The following is a 20,442-nucleotide window of genomic DNA, read 5'->3' as shown; positions in this document are numbered from 1 at the left end:
GGAATTTGGAGCTGGGCTGAAATCCTGCTCCAACATCCACTTGATTCTGGAGCTGGGCTGAAATCCTGCTCCAATTTCCACTTGATTTTGGAGCTGGAAAGTGCCAAGAGGATCTGTCCCACATCCAGGATAGCTCTGGGAAGCTGGAGGGCTTTGTTAGAGCTGGATGGGCCCCTCCTGGATCGTTGGGTAAGAGGTGAGTGGAGTCAGGGAGCTGAAGAAGAGCCAGGTGCAAGCCTGGCAAAGGAATCCCCCTGGATCCTGGCTGCTGTCGCTCTGTGGGAGGAAAAGAGGAGATTTCAGGGAAGAGGAAGCTGCAGGAACACAACCTTGGCTTCCCAGCTCTGCCACAATCCCGGGAAGGGAGCCATGCTGTGCCCAAAGCAAGGAAATCCCACACAGAATCGTGGAATGGTTGGAAAAGATCCTTAAGGATACTGAGTCCAGCTATTCCAAGGTGAACTGATGCCCTGAGCTGGAGCAGAGGCTGGGCAGAGTTCCAGAATAAAGCAGGGATTCATTCCAAGGATCTCCTCCATGGATGCACCTTGGGCAGCACCAGAGCCCAGCCAGGGCTGCACCCAGGATGAACCAAAATGGCCCCAAAATGCACCAGCGCTCCCGGGGTCTCTCCCTGGGATCAGTTCTGCTCCATTTGCATCTTGCAGTTCATTGTCCCATCCCAGCTTTAGCCCCTGCAGTCCCACCCTGCTTGTTTTTCTCTCTCCAGCCCACGGGGTTTGTGCTCCTGGGCTGAGATTTGGGGCATTTGTCCTTGGTGCCCAGCTGGAGCAGGAATTGTTTTGTCTCCCTGCTCTGTGCACAGAGCTCACCATCCCATAATATGGAGCCCAGACACTAAAGCAGCTCAGAATGTGAAAATATAAAAGCCAAACCTGAGGCATCAGACACCCCTGTCCCCAAGTGCCACAGGCACAGGGCTCTGGAACCCCCCCAGGAATGGGAGCTCCAGCCCTGCCTTGGGCAGCCCAGTGCCATGCCTGGAAACCCTTTCCATGGGGAATTGTCCCCAGGGTCCCCCCTGAAGCTGCCCTGGCCAGCCTGAGGCTGCTCCCTCCTGTCCTGGCCCCTGTCCTGGCCATGGAGCTCCCCAGAGTGACCTCGTGCTCCCTGCGGAGCTCGGCCTTCCCAGCCCCTCTGGGCAGGATCCAGCTGGGCCCAGAGCCAGGCCTGGCCCCAAAGGTTGGATTGTCCCTGGGCCAGGGCTGCTGGGCCAGCCCCACCTGGAGATTCCATGGGCTCCAAGGGGCACACGTGGGATCTGACACAGCAAAACCCACACTTGGACCCACCTGAGGTCTCAGATGGGATCTTTGGGATGGGAGTGGATTTGTGGGAAGTGCAACACGACCTGGAATTGCCCTTGGAATTCACTCCTGGTTGTGAGCACGAGGAAGTGGATGGGGAGCTGAGATCCCTGCTCAGAACAGGGACTGGAATGGCTCGGGAAGGCTCCCAAATCCCAAATCCCAGGGAAGGGACGTACGTGAGTCAACGGGAGCTTCTTCACCACCAGCCCAGAGGTGACTTCCAGGGAATTTGTACATCCTGGCACACAACAAGCAACAGGAGCCCCATCCTTGTCCTTGCCAGCCTCACTCAGCAGCTCCACCCGGAGGAAACGCTCCTGGGAAACAAGGAAAAAAGGGAATTTCAACCTCAGAGGCAGCTGAGGGAAGCTGAACGTTGCTCCATAATTTCTTTAGCCCCTAAGGAAGAGACTTGGAACATGATGGGATTTAAAGAAGGAACAAAACCCCAAATTCCTGGTGGTGAAAAAGCTCCAGCAGAAGGCAATGGCAGGAAGGAAAGGAAGGGGGGAATGAAGGAAGGGGGGAATGAAGGAAGGGGGGAATGAAGAAAGGGGGGAATAAAGGAAGGGGGAATAAAGGAAGGGGGAATAAAGGAAGGGGGGAATGAAGGAAGGGGGGAATGAAGGAAGGGGGGAATGAAGGAAGGGGGGAATGAAGGAAGGGGGGAATGAAGGAAGGGGGGAATGAAGGAAAGGGGGAATGAAGGAAAGGGGGAATGAAGGAAAGGGGGAATGAAGGAAAGGGGGAATGAAGGAAAGGGGGAATGAAGGAAAGGGGGAATGAAGGAAAGGGGGAATGAAGGAAGGGGGGAATGAAGGAAGGGGGGAATGAAGGAAAGGGGGAATGAAGGAAAGGGGGAATGAAGGAAGGGGGAATGAAGGAAGGGGGGAATGAAGGAAGGGGGGAATGAAGGAAGGGGGGAATGAAGGAAGGGGGGAATGAAGGAAGGGGGGAATGAAGGAAAGGGGGAATGAAGGAAGGGGGGAATGAAGGAAAGGGCTGGAAGGCCCTTCAGGCAGGGAAAAGGGAACCTCCACACTTCCATGGAGACAAAAACCCAGGATCTGTGGAAAACAATATCCAAATGCAAGAACTCTGGAAAAAGCCCACTGCAATCCTGTGTCTTCCTGCTGGAACCTCTGATGGAGCAGCAAAATGCAGGAATAAAAGTGATTCCTGCTACTCTGGTGCATGCCAGCACAAGGAGCAGCCCAGGGAATGAATCCCAGGAGAATCCTTTGGTGCCTGTGTCACCCCACAGCAGGATTCCCTGGTCCTGGGAGGTTCCACTCACTCCAGCCAGAGAGAGAAGGTTTTCCAGGGATTTGGACAGCAGCAGGCACCTCTTGGCCCTGGTCACGGCCACGTAGAGCAGGTTCCACTCGTCCTCAGGGGTCCTGTCTAGGAGAGAGGACAGAATCCATGGGTGTAGGGAACAGGGGGGAGCAGCTCTCTGTGCTTCCAGCCCAACCATTCCAGGATTCCATTTGGGATGGATCTCTGGCATTTTGTGCTGCTGGACGTGCTTGGGGTGGGAATCTGATCCTGATTTTCTTCCTGCTCAGGATTTCAGGCTCTGTCTCCATGGAAAGCTGGGAGGAGACCTGGGACATTCCCACTCCTGCTTGTCCTGACTGGAGGAGGAGGAAAACAAAGCCTGGAGGGAGATTTGGGATGGCTGGGGGCTCCTTTCCATGGAGAAATTCCCAAAAATCCAATCCAAACCTGCCCTGGCCCAGGCTGAGGCTGTTCCCTCTTCTCCAGGGGCTCATTCCCTGGATAACCTGGATGCTCTGGACATTCTCATGGGGGTATGAACACAGAATTCCCAAATTATTGAGGCTGGAAAAGAATGCTTCAACCAGGATGAGGCTTGGAGCACCCTGGGACAATGGAAGGTGTCACTGCCCATGGAACTGGATGGGCTCTAAGGTCCCTTCCAAGCCAAAACCACTCCAGGATCCAGCTCTGGAAGGACAGTGGGGGTTTCTCTGGGAAAGCAGGAATTTGTGTTTGCAGCTCCTGCCTCATCCCACATTTCTCCCTCCCCTCTGCATGGCTGGAGAAGCCAATGCCAGATTCCTGTTTTCTGTTTGGAGCCCAGGCTGGGCTCTGGAGGAGCTTCCCAGTCCCTGGATTCCCTCTGGGAATTCACTGGGAAGGGAGAAATTCCAGAACAGGAGCCTCAGGGCAGCAGTGGCTTCCCAAGGCTGGATTGGGCTTTGCTGCTACACAACTCCAAGCTTGGCTGTGGGAATATTTATGGAATGGGAGAATCCATCGGGCTGGAACAAGGTGTGCAGGAGAATAAGGAGGGAGAAGGTGTTTTAATGGGAAAAATCACTGGGAGGGCCCTAAAAATAGGTACAGAACAAAATAAAGCCTTGACCTTTCCTTTGCTTGTTCTGTTTGGAGACAAGATGGTGGAATCAGGGATCCATGGAATTATTCAGGTTGGGAAAGGCCTCTAAGACATGGAGTCCAACCATTCCCAGCACTGCCAGGGTCACCCATGTCCCCAGGTGCCACATCCACAGGGCCTGAAATCCCTGCAGGAACAGGGACTGCACCCCTGTGCCAGAGCAGCTCCAGCGCCTGACCCCCTTTCCATGGAGAAATTTCCCCAAAATCCCCCCTGAGCTGCCCTGGCCCAGCCTGAGGCCGTTCCCTCTGCTCCTGTCCCTGTTCCCTGGAGCACAGCCCGACCCCCCCGGCTGTGCCCTCCTGGCAGGGACTTGTGCAGAGCCACAAGGGCCCCCTGAGCCTCCTTTGCTCCAGGCTCAGCCCCTGCCCAGCTCCCTCAGCCTCTCCTGGTTCTCCAGACCCTTCCCAGCTCCCTCAGCCCCTCCTGGTTCTCCTGACCCTGCCCAGCTCCCTCAGCCCCTCCTGGTTCTCCAGACCCTTCCCAGCTCCATCCCCACTCTCCAGCCCCTCACCACAATTCCTTTCCCCCTTTCTGGTGTCCCTCACCAAGAGCAATGTTCATTCTCCTCAGGAAGGCCCCACTGACAAAAGGGATTTGCACAAAATCATCGGCGACACAAACGGTGTCGAACTCCAGGCCCTTGGCTTGGTGCACGGTCCCGATGAGAACATCTGGGAAAAACAAGGAAAAATGGCCAATCCTGGCAGCAATAATGGGAATTTTTGTTTCATTTCATTCTGCATCCATTCCCCTTCTCCCAGGGCTAAATCAGGAGCCAAGCTTCTCTGTGGGGAATCAGGATGGATAAAGGGAATTTGTACCAAGGGAAATTCCTGCTTGGCATCCCAAGCTCCAGCCACATTCCCAAACAGGAATGCTCAAGATTTCAGGAATTTTCTTTCCCCAGATTCCAACAGGAATCCCAAATGGGCAGGGGCTCCACATTCCACTGTCCCAATGTCCAGCCTGGCCTTGGACATTGCAGGGATCAGGGGCAGCCCCAGCTGCTCTGGGAATCCCTTCCCAAAATCCCAGCCCAGTCTCCCTCTCCAGGGAATTCCCTCCATTCCCAGCTCTCCCAGCCTGGGATTGGATCCATCCCCACCCCGACTCCTCTCTAGGAAGGGATTTTGGGATCCGGGGGCTTCACTGGGAATCTCAGGACTCCAGGAAGGGTCTCCCTTCCCTTTTCCATCCCCAGCTTCCATAAAAATCCCTCAGGATGGATTCTGAGTGTCCCAAATCCCAGAATCCCAGAGCAGTTTGGGTGGGAAGGGCCCTCCAAGCTCATTCCAGGGACACCTCCCCTGTCCCAGGCTGCTCCAATCCTTCCTTGGGCACTGCCAGGGATGCAGGGGCAGCCCCAGCTGCTCTGGCAATCCCAGCCCAGCCAGGAATTCCTCATTGCCAAGATCCCATCCCTGGCTGCCCTCTGGCACTGGGAGCCATTCCCTGGGTGCTGTCCCTGCAGGCCTTGGCCCCAGTCCCTCTGCAGCTCTCCTGGAGCCCCTGCAATGTGCTGGAAGCTCTCCCTGGACCCTCCTCCAGGGGAACATTCCCAGCTCTCCAAGCTGCCTCCAGAGCAGAACAATTCCAACCCCAAACCCTCCCAATCCCACCCCTGTTCTCCCCAAAAAACCCAACCCAACCCACTGAGCCTTTTCCCAGGATGGAGACCCAGCCCAGTTTCCCCTGGGCCCTGCACTGACCTGCCAGGCCCTGGTGGGACACGTGGCAGCTCCTGATGCTGCTCACCAGCGCGGGGATCCTGTCCCTGTACCTCTCCACGATGGCGATCTTCACCTCCAGCTCCCTGTCGTCCACGTGTGCCGCGTATTCCTTCAGCCCCGGCAGCCCCGCGCCCTCCGCCCACCGCCTGATGAAGGCATCCTCGATCTCCAGCTTTGCTGCCACGGAGCACGAGCCACTTATTTCACAGCTTGCAATTCCTATTCTCATTTCTATGATTTATTTCATGGTTGTTTTTTCATTTTTCATTTCCCTTTCTATTATTTTAATTTCTATTTCTATTTTTTTTTCAATCCCGGATCAGTCTCCCTCGTTCTCCAGCTCTCAGAGAAGTTTTCCAGGCAGGTCACCTCGCCAAAAAGTGGGAATTATATTCATGGAATCGGATGTTTGTGGAAAATTGGGGAATCTTTTGTTATCTCCATTAAAGATATCATCTGCTGGTCCTAGATTTTAAAGGGATGATTTTTAGCCTGAATTTTCCCCTGAATTTTACTCCATATTTTAAAGGAAATCCTGAATTTTATCCTGAATTTGATCCTGAATTTTATTCCATATTTTAAAGGAAATCCTGAATTTTATCATGAATTTTTTACTGATTTTTATTCCATATGTTAAAGGAAATCCTGAATTTGATCCTGAATTTTATTCCATATTTTAAAGGAAATCCTGAATTTGATCCTGAATTTGATTCCATATTTTAAAGGAAATCCTGAATTTGATCCTGAATTTGATTCCATATTTTAAAGGAAATCCTGAATTTGATCCTGAATTTTATTCCATATTTTAAAGGAAATCCTGAATTTGATCCTGAATTTTTTACTGATTTTTATTCCATATTTTAAAGGAAATCCTGAATTTTATCCTGAATTTTTTACTGATTTTTATTCCATATTTTAAAGGAAATCCTGAATTTTATCCTGAATTTTATTCCATATTTTAAAGGAAATCCTGAATTTTATCATGAATTTTTTACTGATTTTTATTCCATATTTTAAAGGAAATCCTGAATTTGATCCTGAATTTTATTCCATATTTTAAAGGAAATCCTGAATTTTATCATGAATTTTTTACAGATTTTTATTCCATATTTTAAAGGAAATCCTGAATTTTATCCTGAATTTTTACTGATTTTTATTCCATATGTTAAAGGAAATCCTGAATTTGATCCTGAATTTGATTCCATATTTTAAAGGAAATCCTGAATTTGATCCTGAATTTTATTCCATATTTTAAAGGAAATCCTGAATTTGATCCTGAATTTTTTACTGATTTTTATTCCATATTTTAAAGGAAATCCTGAATTTGATCCTGAATTTTTTACTGATTTTTATTCCATATTTTAAAGGAAATCCTGAATTTTACCATGAATTTTTTACTGATTTTTATTCCATATTTTAAAGGAAATCCTGAATTTGATCCTGAATTTTATTCCATATTTTAAAGGAAATCCTTAATTTTTATCCTGAATTTTTAAAGGAAATCCTGAATTTTATGTTTTAAAGGAAATCCTGAATTTGATTCCGTACTATAAAGGAAAGCCTGAATTTTATCCTGAATTTTATTCCATATTCTAAAGGAAATCCTGAATTTTATCCTGAATTTTATTCCATATTTTTAAGGAAATCTTGAAATTGATCCCATATTTTAAAGGAAATCCTTAATTTTTATCCTGAATTTTTAAAGGAAATCCTGAATTTGATTCCATGCTATAAAGGAAAGCCTGAGTTTTATCCTGAACTTTATTCCATATTTGAAAAGAAATCCTGAATTTTATCCTGAATTTTATTCCACGTTTTAAAGGAAATCCTGAAATTGATCCCATATTTTAAAGGAAATCCTTAATTTTTATCCTGATTTTGTAAAGGAAATCCTGAATTTTATGTTTAAAAGGAAATCCTGAATTTGATTCCATACTATAAAGGAAATCCTGAATTTTATCCTGAACTTTATTCCATTTTTAAAAGAAATTCTGAATTTTATCCTGAATTTTATTCTATACTATAAAAGAAAGCCTGAATTTTTCCTGAATTTTATTCCATACTTTAAAGGAAATTTTAAAAATGGAGATTTACACCCAAAACAATCCAGGGACCACTGAAAATAAATTAAAAACAACTTCTGGGAATTTTTTGGGAAATTTTTGGGGAAAATATCCCAAATTCTGGGTTTACTTACATTGAAAATAAGGAATCTCTGTGGAAAGATGGGAAAAGATGCCTGACAAAAATTCCCAAATTTTGGGATTTCTGGAATTAAGCAGCCAAAATAGCCCAGCCGGTGATAAAACCATTAAAAAATGAGGTTTCAACTAAAAAATTAATTGGGAAATATCAAAGTAACCAGGGTTAATTAGTAAATTATAATATATATAATGTATCATATAAAATTATATATAATATAGAAATTATATGTGATTATTAGAGATGTTGTTGTTTCGATTTCCAGCAAAACCTAAAAAAATCCTGGAAAAAAGAAGGAAAAGGGAATACTCACAGTTTTTCCTGACATCTGCAGGCAGGCTGAGCTTCCAAATATCATAAATTCTGTTCAGGCCAAATTTCCCCAATCCCTAAAAGGAAGAAAAATGCATTTATAAAATTGATTTATAAACCAAATTTTATTTATGTATTATTTTTATATGTTTTTATGTTCATATTTTTATTATTTTATATACGTGTTATATATTTTGTTTATGTATTTATTTTATCTACAAAATAAAATTTATTTAGAAAATCTATAAAATATTTTAAAATAAAATAATATGAAATAACATAAAATAAAATTTAAAAAAATTGAATTTATAAATTTGATTTATTCCAAACTGCAGAAGATTTTTAAACCTGAGCACTTCAACCCCTCCTTGAACTGGAATTTGTGTGGAAAAAAGATGGAAATTTTGAAATATCAGCCTAAAATTTCCAAGGATCAGGTTCCAAACATGCTAAAATTCCCGAAATCAGGCTCGAAAACTCTCCAAATTCCACCAATTTTCTTGTTTTCCTGCCCCATCTCGGATAAAAATGGGAAAAATAATCCTAAAATAGAGATGAGGCCTGCAAGGCTTGGAAAATAACAGCCCTGAATAACATCCCTGGCCACAAAAAATTCCTGCTTTTTCCTGGAATATTCATTGAAAACCTTGGAATTCTTTATTCCAGCTGTCCATTCCTCTTTCCCTGTCCCATCCCTCATAAAAATGGGAAAAATAATCCTCAAAATGGGATGAGGCCTGCAAGGCTTGAGGAATAGCAGCTCTAAATATCATCCCTGGCCACAAAAAATTCCTGCTTTTTTTCCTGAAAATTACTGCTTTTTCCTGGAATATTAATCTAAATCATTGGAATAACCTGTTCCAAGTGTCCATCCCTCTTTTCCTGCCCCTTCCCTCATAAAAATGGGACAAATTATCCTAAACATGGATTGAGGCCTGCACAAAAAAGCCTCAAAATGGGACGAGGCCTGTGAGGGCTGGAGAGGAACAGCTCCAAATAACATCCCTGGCCACAAAAAATTCCTGCTTTTTCCTGGAATATTCATTGATAACCTCAGAATAACTTGGCCCAACTGTCCATCCCTTTTTTCCTGCCCCATCCCTGATAAAAATGGGACAAATTATCCCAAAAATGGGATGAGGCCTGCAAGGCTCAGGGAATAACAGCTCTGAATAACACCCCTGGCCACAAAGAATTCCTGCTTTTTCATGAAAATTCCTGCTTTTTCCTGGAATATTCATTGAAATCCTTGGAGTAGCTTGTTCCAACTGTCCATCCCTCTTTCCCTGCCCCATCCCTGATAAAAATGGGACAAATTTTTGGGCCTGCACAAAGAAGCCTCAAAATGGGACGAGGCTGCAAGGGCTGGAGAGGAACAGCTCCAAATAACATCCCTGGCCACAAAAAATTCCTGCTTTTTCCTGGAATATTCATTGAAAACCTTGGAATTCTTTATTCCAGCTGTCCATTCCTCTTTCCCTGTCCCATCCCTCATAAAAATGGGAAAAATAATCCTAAAAATGGGATGAGGCCTGCAAGGCTTGAGGAATAGCAGCTCTAAATATCATCCCCAGCCACAAAAAATTCCTGCTTTTTTCCTGAAAATTCCTGGTTTTTCCTGGAATATTAATCTAAATCATTGGAATAACCTGTTCCAAGTGTCTATCCCTCTTTCTCTGCCTCATCCTTCATAAAAATGGGACAAATTATCCTAAAAATGGATTGAGGCCTGCACAAAGAAGCCTCAAAATGGGACGAGGCCTGTGAGGGCTGGAGAGGAACAGCTCCAAATAACATCCCTGGCCACAAAAAATTCCTGCTTTTTTTTCCTGAAAATTCCTGCTTTTTCCTAGAATATTCATTGAAAACCTTGGAATTCTTTATTCCTGCTGTGCACCCCTCTTTTCCTTGCCCCATCCCTCATAAAAATGGGAAAAATAATCCTAAAAATGGGATGAGGCCTGCAAGGCTTGAGGAATAGCAGCTCTAAATATCATCCCTGGCCACAAAAAATTCCTGCTTTTTTTTTCTGAAAATTACTGTTTTTTCCTGGAATATTAACCTAAATCATTGGAATAACCTGTTCCAAGTGTCTATCCCTCTTTTCCTGCCCCTTCCCTCATAAAAATGGGACAAATGATCCTAAAAATCTTTCTTGCACAAAGAAGCCTCAAAATGGGCCGAGGCCTGCAAGGGTTGGAGAGGAACAGCTCCAAATAACATCCCTGGCCACAAAAAATTCCTGCTTTTTCCTGAAAATTACTGCTTTTTCCTGGAATATTTATTGAAATCCTTGGAATTCTTTATTCCTGCTGTCCATCCCTCTTTTCCTTGCCCCATCCCTCATAAAAATGAGACAAATTATCCTCAAAATGGGATGAGGCTGCAAGGGTTGGAGAATAACAGCTCTGAATATCTGTGACCACAAAAATTTTTCCTGGAATATTCATTGAAAACCTTGGAATTCTTTATTCCAGCAGTCCATCCCTCTTTCCTTGCCCCATCCCTCATAAAAATGAGACAAATTATCCTAAAAATGGATTTAGGCCTGCACAAAGAAGCCTCAAAATAGGACAAGGCCTGTGAGGGTTGGAGAATAACGGCACCCCGGGCACAAAAAATTCCTCTTTTTTTTTTCCTGGGATATTCCTTGAAATCCTTGGAATGTGACTGGGTGCAACACCCCTCACCCCAATGACGTGGATTTTGGCCGGGGGGTCTCTCCCAGAGAATTCCACAGCGTCCTCAAACACGTTCCTGTTGCTGCGGGACAGCAGCGCCACCTTCCCCTGCCGGGCCCCCCGCACGTCCCCTGGGAGAGAAATTCCCAGTTAAACACAGCATTCCCAGCTGGAATTCCCAGTTAAACACAGCATTCCCAGCTGGAATTCCCAGTTAAACACAGCATTCCCAGTTACCCACAGCCATTCCCAGTTAAACACAGCACTCCCAGCTGGAATTCCCAGTTAAACACAGCATTCCCAGTTAAACACAGCATTCCCAGCTGGAATTCCCAGTTAAACACAGCCATTCCCAGTTAAACACAGCATTCCCAGTTAAACACAGCATTCCCAGCTGGAATTCCCAGTTAAACACAGCATTCCCAGTTAAACACAGCCATTCCCAGTTAAACACAGCATTCCCAGTTAAACACAGCATTCCCGGCTGGAATTCCCAGTTAAACACAGCATTCCCAGTTACCCACAGCCATTCCCAGCTGGAATTCCCAGTTAAACACAGCCATTCCCAGTTAAACACAGCATTCCCAGTTACCCACAGCCATTCCCAGCTGGAATTCCCAGTTAAACACAGCCATTCCCAGTTAAACACAGCATTCCCAGTTACCCACAGCCATTCCCAGCTGGAATTCCCAGTTAAACACAGCCATTCCCAGTTAAACACAGCATTCCCAGCTGGAATTCCCAGTTAAACACAGCATTCCCAGTTAAACACAGCATTCCCAGTTAAACACAGCCATTCCCAGTTAAACACAGCACTCCCAGCTGGAATTCCCAGTTACTCACAGCATTCCCAGCTGGAATTCCCAGTTAAACACAGCATTCCCAGTTAAACACAGCCATTCCCAGCTGGAATTCCCAGTTAAACACAGCATTCCCAGTTACCCACAGCCATTCCCAGCTGGAATTCCCAGTTACTCACAGCATTCCCAGTTAAACACAGCATTCCCAGTTAAACACAGCCATTCCCAGCTGGAATTCCCAGTTACCCAAAGCCATTCCCAGTTACCACAGCCATTCCCAGTTGGAATTCTCAGTCACCCACAACCATTCCCAGTTACCAACAGCCATCCTGCCAGGAATTTCCAGTTACCCACAGCATTCCCAGTTACCCACAGCCATTCCCAGTTACCCACAGCCATTCCCAGCTGGAATTCCCAGTTAAACACAGCATTCCCAGTTACCCACAGCATTCCCAGTTACCCACAGCCATTCCCAGTCACCCACAGCATTCCCAGCTGGAATTCCCAGTTACTCAAAGCCATTCCCAGTTACCCACAGCCATTCCCAGCTGGAATTCCTGGTTAATTAATAATTAATATTATTTAATGAATAAGTTATTTTATTTATTATATCTTATTACTAAATTTATTGTTATCTTTTATTATTATTCTATTTTAGGAAAGTAATTACTATTTAGATTTATTTATTATTTTAATTTTACATTTTATTATTTTCTATTTTGCTATAAATTTATTATTTCCATTTTATTACAAATTTAATTTTAGGAAATGAATTATTTATAGCTTATTATTAATTTAATTTAACCTTTTTTAAAATATTTATTATTACTTATATTTTAGTACTAATTTAATTTTGGTAAATTAGTTATTATTGATATTTAAATATTAATATAATCTAATATCCCATCCTTAATTTAATATTTATAATATTTTGTCTGTAATTATTAAATGCAATATTTTATTATTCAATACTTTATTACTTTTTAATACATATTTTATGTTGAATATTTTATTAAATATTTATCTGTTATTATTTTATCTGTTACTATTAATTTAATATTCATCTGTTATTATTATAGTATTATTTATATTTTAATATTAATTGAATTTAATAAATTGATCATTATTTCTATTTTAATATTAATTTAGCTTTATATTTTATTGTTAATTTAATATTTACATTTCATTGTTAATTATATATTTTATTATTAATTTAAAATTTACATTTTTATCTGCTACTACTTAATACAGTAATTTTTTAATCTGTTAATAGTTAATATTTACCTGTTATTATTAATTTAATATTTTCCATTATTAATGGAATTTAGGAAATTAACTGAATATTTATTTTTGGGAAATGAATTGAATATTTATCTCCAAGCACACAATTATCAAATTTTAGAATAAATTAAATTACATCAATTTCATTATTTAATACTCATTGTTAATATTATTATTTAATACAATTGATTAAGTATTTCCCAATGTAATAAATATATTGCTAACTCATAATTAAATGTATAAATTAAATTTATAATTTAATTATACTTATTATACATCATATTAATGTAAGATTATTTAATATAGTTCAGTAATATTATTTAATAATAATAGTATCCAATATTATATTGATATTGAATGTTATATTAATATTCGTTATATTAATATGTATAGCATAATATACTATATCATTAATAAAATACTATAATAAAAATATTAATATTATAATAAAAATTAATAAAAGTAATGCTATAATAATACAGAATGTAATATATAATGTAATAATATATAATAATATAGTATAATAGAATAGAAATATACTATAATATACTATAATATACTATACTGTAACAGTATATAATATAAGAGTATATAATAGTATATAATAGCATATAATATATGCTATTATATATATAATATATAGATATATAATATATACATATGTAGATATATAATATAATATATACATATATATATAATGTAATATATACATATATATAATTTAATATATACTATTATATTATATATATAATAGTATATTATAATAGTATATTAAATAAACATATATAGTATATATAATATATATACTATATAGTATATATATTATATAATAATATATTAATATTATATATATAGTATAATATATATATAATAGTATAATAGTATATTAATATAATATATATATATATATATAATAATAGTATATTATAGTATATTATATATAATAGTATATTAAATTATATGTTAATTATTTCGGATCAAATTAATTAATATTGTTATTTATTATAATTAATTAATTCATGATTCCTGGGGGATGCCCATTGCCAGCTCACCCCTTTGGTTCCCTCCCAGCAGGGTTTTGCTGCGGATCCCTTTGCACACATCCAGGATCGTGGCTCCCACGTAGGCGATCTCGGGGCCGAACCTGAAACTCTGGAAAAATCCCGGGATCAGCAGGAAAACCAGAGTAATTCTTGGAATCTCTACAATTCTATCTATCTATATGGAATTATGGGATTCCCAGCAATCTTCTGGACTGGTTTTTTCCATGGCAAAAGCATCAAAATCCCTCCAAAACGTTCCTGGGAATCGTGGTTATTTTTAAGACCTTCTGGAGAACTTTCCTCTTTGAAAAAGCAATAAAATCCCTTCAAAATATTCCTGGAAATCCTGGTCATTCTTAAATCCAAATGATGCCATTCCCACCAAACTCCTGGATAACTTTTTTTCCTGGAAAAGGCACCAAAATCCTCAGAATATTCCTGGAAATCCTGGCCATGGGCAGGGCCACCTCCCCCTATCCCAGGCTGCTCCAGCCCCAGTGTCCAGCCTGGCCTGGGGCACTCCAGGGATGCAGGGGCAGCCCCAGCTGCTCTGGCAATCCCAGCCCAGCCAGGAATTCCTCATTGCCAAGATCCCATCCCTGGCTGCCCTCTGGCACTGGGAGCCATTCCCTGGGTGCTGTCCCTGCAGGCCTTGGCCCCAGTCCCTCTGCAGCTCTCCTGGAGCCCCTTCAGGCCCTGGAATGTGCTGGAAGCTCTCCCTGGATCCCTCCCTTCTCCAGGGGAACATTCCCAGTTCTCAGCAGCCCCAGGTCTGGTGGATCCCACAGCTGGATCCAGCATTCCAGATGTGATCCCCTCAAAAAAGAGGAATCTCCCTGAAACAAGGCCTCAATCCCAACTCCCACTTTTCCACCAACAGGATGGGATCCCTCCACTAAAGCCCCACAGCTGCCAGATTCCCATGAATCCAGGGAAAAGCAAAGCCTCCACAGTGCCAAATTTTCCATGGAACTGGGATTTATCCATGGAAAGCGCTGCCCTTACCTGGGTCAGGTAGTACACGTGGGTGTGAGGCAGTAAGTACAGGGTGTTGACAGCCCCCCGGAAGGTGTAGATCTGCTGGTGAGGGTCTCCCACCAGGATCTTCCCACACTTTTGGGATTGCACAATATCCACAATGGCTGTGAGGGGAAAAAAAAAATTGGATCATGAAGGAAGAACCCGCTCCAAGGCCAAGGGAAAGCTCAGTTGGGATCATGAGGGTCCAAATCCAAGGAAAAGCTCAGTTGGGATCATGAGGGAAGAACCTGCTCCAAACTCAAGGGAAAGCTCAATTTGGAAGAACCTGTTCCAAATCCAGTTTGGATCATGAGGGAAGAACCTAATCCAAACCCAAGGAAAAGCTCAGTTGGGATCATGAGGGTCCAAACCCAAGGAAAAGCTCAGTTGGGATCATGAGGGAAGAACCTGCTTCAAACCTAAGGGAAAGCTCAGTTGGAATCATGAGGGTCCAAATCCAAGGAAAAGATCAGTTGGGATCATGAGGGAAGAACCTGCTCCAAACCCAAGCAAAATTTCAGTTTGGATCATGAGGTCCAAATCCAAAGAAAAGTTCAGTTTGGATCACGAGGCAAGAACCTGCTCCAATCCAAACCCAAGGAAAAGTTCAGTTTGGATCATGAGGGTCCAAATGCAAAGAAAAGCTCAGTTGGGATCATGAGGGAAGAATCTCTGCTGCTGAGCGTCTCCCACCAGGATCTTCCCACACTTTTGGGATTGAACAATATCCACAATGGCTGTGAGGGGAAAAAAATATTGGATCATGAAGGAAGAACCTGCTCCAAAGCCAAGGGAAAGCTCAGTTGGGATCATGAGGGAAGAACCTGCTCCAAACCCAAGGAAAAGCTCAGTTTGGATCATGAGGGAAGAACCTCTGCTGGTGGGGGTCTCCCACCAGGATCTTCCCACATTTTTGGGATTATACAATATCCATGATGGCTGTGATGGGAAAAAAAAATTGGATCATGAGGGAAGAACCTGCTCCGAAGCCAAGGGAAAGCTCAGTTGGGATCATGAGGGTCCAAATCCAAAGAAAAGCTCAGTATGGACCATGAGGGAAGAACCTGCTGCAAACCCAAGGGAAACCTCATTTGGGACCATGAGGGAAGAACCTGCTCCAAGCCAAACCCAAGGAAAAGCTCAGTTTGGATCATGAGGGAAGAACCTCTGCTGGTGGAGGTCTCCCACCAGGATCTTCCCACATTTTTGGGATTATACAATATCCACGATGGCTGTGATGGGAAAAAAAAAATTGGATCATGAGGGAAGAACCTAATCCAAACCCAAGGAAAAGCTCAGTTGGGATCAGGAGGGAAGAACCTAATGCAAACCTAAGGGAAAGCTCAGTGTGGATCACAAGGGAAGAACCTCTGCTGCTGAGGGTCTCCCACCAGGATTTTCCCACATTTTTGGGATTACACAATATCCATGATGGCTGTGAGGGAAAAAAAAATTGGATCATGAGGCAAGAACCTGCTCCAAAGCCAAGGGAAAGCTCAGTTGGGATCATGAGGGAAGAACCTGCTCCAAACTCAAGGGAAAGCTCAGTTGGAATCATGAGGGTCCAAATCCAAGGAAAAGTTCAGTTTGGATCATGAGGCAAGAACCTGCTCCAATCCAAATCCAAGGAAAAGTTCAGTTTGGATCATGAGGGTCCAAATCCAAAGAAAAGCTCAGTTTGGATCATGAGGGAAGAATCTCTGTTGCTGAGCATCTCCCACCCGGATTTTCCCACACTTTTGGGATTGAACAATATCCACAATGGCTGTGAGGGAAAAAAAAAATTGGATCATGAGGGAAGAACCTGCTCCAAGGCCAAGGGAAAGCTCAGTTTGGATCACAAGGGTCCAAATCCAAAGAAAAGCTCAGTATGGACCATGAGGGAAGAACCTGCTCCAATCCAAACCCAAGGAAAAGCTCAGTTGGGATCATGAGGGTCCAAATCCAAGATAAGCTCAGTTTGGATCATGAGGGAAGAATCTCTGTTGCTGAGCGTCTCCCACCAGGATCTTCCCACACTTTTGGGATTGAACAATATCCACAATGGCTGTGAGGGGAAAAAAATATTGGATCACGAAGGAAGAACCAGCTCCAAGGCCAAAGGAAAGCTCAGTTGGGATCATGAGGGTCCAAATCCAAAGAAAAGCTCAGTATGGACCATGAGGGAAGAACCTGCTCCAAATCCAAGGAAAAGCTCAGTTTGGATCATGAGGGAAGAACCTGTTCCAATCCAAATCCAAGGAAAAGCTCAGTTTGGATCATGAGGGAAGAACCTGCTCCAAATCCAAGGAAAAGCTCAGTTTGGATCATGAGGGAAGAACCTGTTCCAATCCAAATCCAAGGAAAAGCTCAGTTTGGATCATGAGGGAAGAACCTGCTCCAATCCAAATCCAAGGAAAAGCTCAGTTTGGATCATGAGGGAAGAACCTGCTCCCAACCCAAGGGAAAGCTCAGTTTAAATGTCAAACCTGAGGGGAAAATGAGTTTAAATTCCAAATGTTTAGGTTGAGATACTTCCATCCCATTCCTGAGCACATGGAAATCCCCTCTGGGAGTGGGACTGGAGCTCCTGGAATAACTCACCTGGAGTGCAGTCCTGGGCTTCATCCACAAAAATGGCATCGTATCCTGAGAGCTGGGGCTTGCTGAGCTGCCAAAGTTTCAAATATCCTGAGGGAAAAAATCAGGAATTTCAAGGACAGGGAAGATCCACCAGGATCTTTAAAACAAATCCCCTTTTACCCTTTTTTTGGTTTTTGTTTTTTTTTTTTTTTTTTTTTTTTTTGTGACATTCTGGCTTTGCTTCCTGTTTGGAATTTCCACATTTGGAAGGGTTGCAAAAAATCTCTGTCTCCCTTGGCAGCCCAAATTTGATGATTTCAAGTTTCTTAATACCCACCAAAAATTCCAGTAAAAAGGTTTTTTTTCCAGTTATCTCCAGCACTATCCAGAGGAAAGGATGCGCTGGAAGCAACTTCCAAATTCTGGGCTTTATTTTTAGCCATTAAAAAATGTGAATATCCTTAAAATCTGCACATTTTTATCCTAGTGGGAGCACAAATTCATTTTCTGTATTTTATAAATACATATAAAATGAAAAGTTGAGCCAGAGGGATATTCCCTGGTGAGCTATTGGCAGGAAAAAAGGGATTTTCTCCTTCTGGATGCTCAGCCAGAAGTAGGAATAATAAATCCATTGCTTTTTCCACCAGCAAATCCCTTTTTCCCAAGGGATTTTCCATCTCTTTTACCATCACAACTCATCTTGTATTCCTTCTCTGCATCTCCATCCAGCTTCTTCATGTTGTGCCAAATCTCTTTGGCCTCTTCCACGTTGATCTAAAATGGGAAAACAGAAGGATTGGGATAAAACCAGGGGATAAAAATAAAATTATGGAATGGTTTGGGCTGGATAGGGCCTCAAAGCCCATCCAGTCCCACCCCATCCATGGACAGGGACATTTTCCCTATCCCAGGGTGCTCCAGCCTGGCCTTGGGCCCTGCCAGGGATGCAGGGGCAGCCCCAGCTGCTCTGGCAATCCCAGCCCAGCCAGGAATTCCTCATTGCCAAGATCCCATCCCTGGCTGCCCTCTGGCACTGGCAGCCATTCCCAAAAAGCCCCAGATCCCTTTTTTCCCACCCCAAGCAGCTCCTCAGATCCACAAGGATTTGGTGAGGACATTGGCTGGAAGTATTTTTTAGGGAGAACAGGGATTATGCCTTTTTTCCCCAAGCATCACCTTCCTCCCAACCTTTTGATTCCTCCTCCCAATCTTTGATTCTTCCTCCCAATCTTTGGATTCCTCCTTCTCCCAACCTTTTGATTCCTCCTCCTCCCAACCTTTTGATTCCTCCTCCTCCCAACCTTTTGATTCCTCCTCCTCCCAACCTTTTGATTCCTCCTTCTCCCAATCTTTGGATTCCTCCTTCTCCCAATCTTTGATTCCTCCTCCCAACCTTTTGATTTCTCCTCCCAACCTTTTGACTCCTTCTCCTCCCAACCTTTTGATTCCTCCTTCTCCCAATCTTTTGATTTCTCCTCCCAACCTTTTGATTCCTCCTCCTCCCAACCTTTTGATTCCTCCTCCTCCCAACCTTTTGATTCCTCCTCCTCCCAACCTTTTGATTCCTCCTTCTCCCAATCTTTTGATTTTCCTCCTCCCAACCTTTTGATTTTCATCCCAATCCCTTTGGAATTGCCTCTGATTTCTCCCAAATCTCAGGACTGACCCCAGCCCTTGACTGAAGGATTCCCCAATCCCAAATTTCAGTTGAACACGGGAAAATCTCTTCCGATCAACATTTTGGGAAGGGGGATGAACATGAATTATTTTATAAAATCATGGAATGCTTTGGGTTGGAAGAGACCTCAAAGCCCATCCAGTGCCACCCCACCCATGAGCAGGGGCATTTCCCACTATCCCAGACTTCTCCAAACCCCATCCATCCAACCTCAGAAAACTCCAGAGGCTCCATCCCAAAAACTCACCCTCTTTTCCTGTGGGCTCATTTGCTGCATGTTCCCATGGGTGTTTTTGAACCACAGGGGCACGTGCTCCTCACAGATCTCCTCATCTGAGGAGGAGAAGAAGTTTCCCAAGGTTTGGGACACTGTTTTCCCTCTTATAAACAGGGGCTGGCCCTCCCTGTTCCGGAGGAGGAAGCTGATGGAATAAACTGACATCTTGGAGAAGTTCAGCTTGCCTTTCTCTTTGTACCTGTGCCAGAGGGACAAAAAAAGACAAAAAAAAGGACAAAAAACCGAGAGAAAAAAGACAGGAAAAAAAAAAAAAAAGACAAGGAAAAAAAGACAGAAAAAAAAAAGGGAAAAAAAAACACAGGAGAAAAAAGAAGAGGGGAAAAAAAGAGAGGGGGAAAAAAGAGAGGGGGGGAAAAAGAGAGGGGGGGGAAAAAGGGAAAAAAGAGAGAGGGGGAAAAAAAGAGAGGGGGGAAAAAAGAGAGAGGGGGGAAAAAAAGAGAGAGGGGGAAAAAAAGAGAGAGGGGGAAAAAAAGAGGGGGGGGAAAGAAAAAAGACAGGAGAGAAAAAAGACAGGAAAAAGACAAAAAAAAAGTTAAAACCCACAGAAATCCCTTTTTTTTTTTTTTGTGCACTATCCCTGGAAAAAGCTTGGCTTTATATCCCAATTCATTCTAATAATGGAATATCTTTAAATCTGCACAGATTTGTCCTGGTGGAAGCACAAATTTGCTGATTTTATACATTTCAGAAATGGCAAATTGAGCTCATCCCTGGAATTCCAGAGTGCTTGCAGAGCCAGGGAATGGGATTTTCCTGGGGTTCCAGGTCATGGCTCATTTTCCTTGCTACCCCCAGCTTAGATGTGCCAGAACTGGACAGAAACTGGATCATGACAACAGCTGAGGATAAGGAAATGGATCCTCTGGGAAAGGAACTGATCCTCAGGAAAAGCAGCACTTGGAGCAGCTGTAGCATTCCAGTGGGAATGGGAAGTGGGAACACCTCATTCCCAGTGGATTTCCATCTCCTAAACCATTCCTTGCCTTTGGGGTGCTCCCATGGATGCTAAAATCCCTGGAGCATCCCACTGCATCCATCTGGAAACCATAAATGACAAATTTCCCCCTCAAAAC

The 20,442-nt window shown here is 43.2% G+C and overlaps 1 protein-coding gene across 7 annotated transcripts in view; it reads right to left on the bottom strand.

The window, feature by feature from the left end:
* Positions 1-9: 9 nt before the first annotated feature.
* The window catches only part of FBH1 (F-box DNA helicase 1), a 44,001-nt gene continuing 23,568 nt past the window's right edge, over positions 10-20,442 (bottom strand). For 4 of the 7 annotated variants that reach the window (XM_077179300.1, XM_077179297.1, XM_077179299.1 and 1 more), the window contains exons 10-21: positions 19,319-19,547; positions 18,080-18,167; positions 17,412-17,498; positions 14,814-14,950; positions 13,818-13,917; positions 10,694-10,815; positions 8,005-8,080; positions 5,469-5,666; positions 4,305-4,430; positions 2,629-2,735; positions 1,508-1,648; positions 10-276 (exon numbers count right to left, since the gene is read on the bottom strand). In XM_077179300.1, the coding sequence (XP_077035415.1) occupies positions 157-276; positions 1,508-1,648; positions 2,629-2,735; positions 4,305-4,430; positions 5,469-5,666; positions 8,005-8,080; positions 10,694-10,815; positions 13,818-13,917; positions 14,814-14,950; positions 17,412-17,498; positions 18,080-18,167; positions 19,319-19,547 (1,531 nt within the window). In that variant the 3' untranslated portion in view covers positions 10-156. Of the gene's footprint in view, positions 277-1,507; positions 1,649-2,628; positions 2,736-4,304; positions 4,431-5,468; positions 5,667-8,004; positions 8,081-10,693; positions 10,816-13,817; positions 13,918-14,813; positions 14,951-17,411; positions 17,499-18,079; positions 18,168-19,318; positions 19,548-20,442 lie in introns of those variants that run through there. The other 3 variants (XR_013182523.1, XR_013182524.1, XR_013182525.1) reach the window with 3 other exon arrangements.

The sequence above is a fragment of the Agelaius phoeniceus genome, chromosome 5, assembly GCF_051311805.1.
Source record: "Agelaius phoeniceus isolate bAgePho1 chromosome 5, bAgePho1.hap1, whole genome shotgun sequence".
Classification (NCBI taxonomy): domain Eukaryota; kingdom Metazoa; phylum Chordata; class Aves; order Passeriformes; family Icteridae; genus Agelaius; species Agelaius phoeniceus.
Note: the sequence above shows the minus strand (reverse complement) of the source record. Positions and strands in the feature narration are given on the sequence as shown.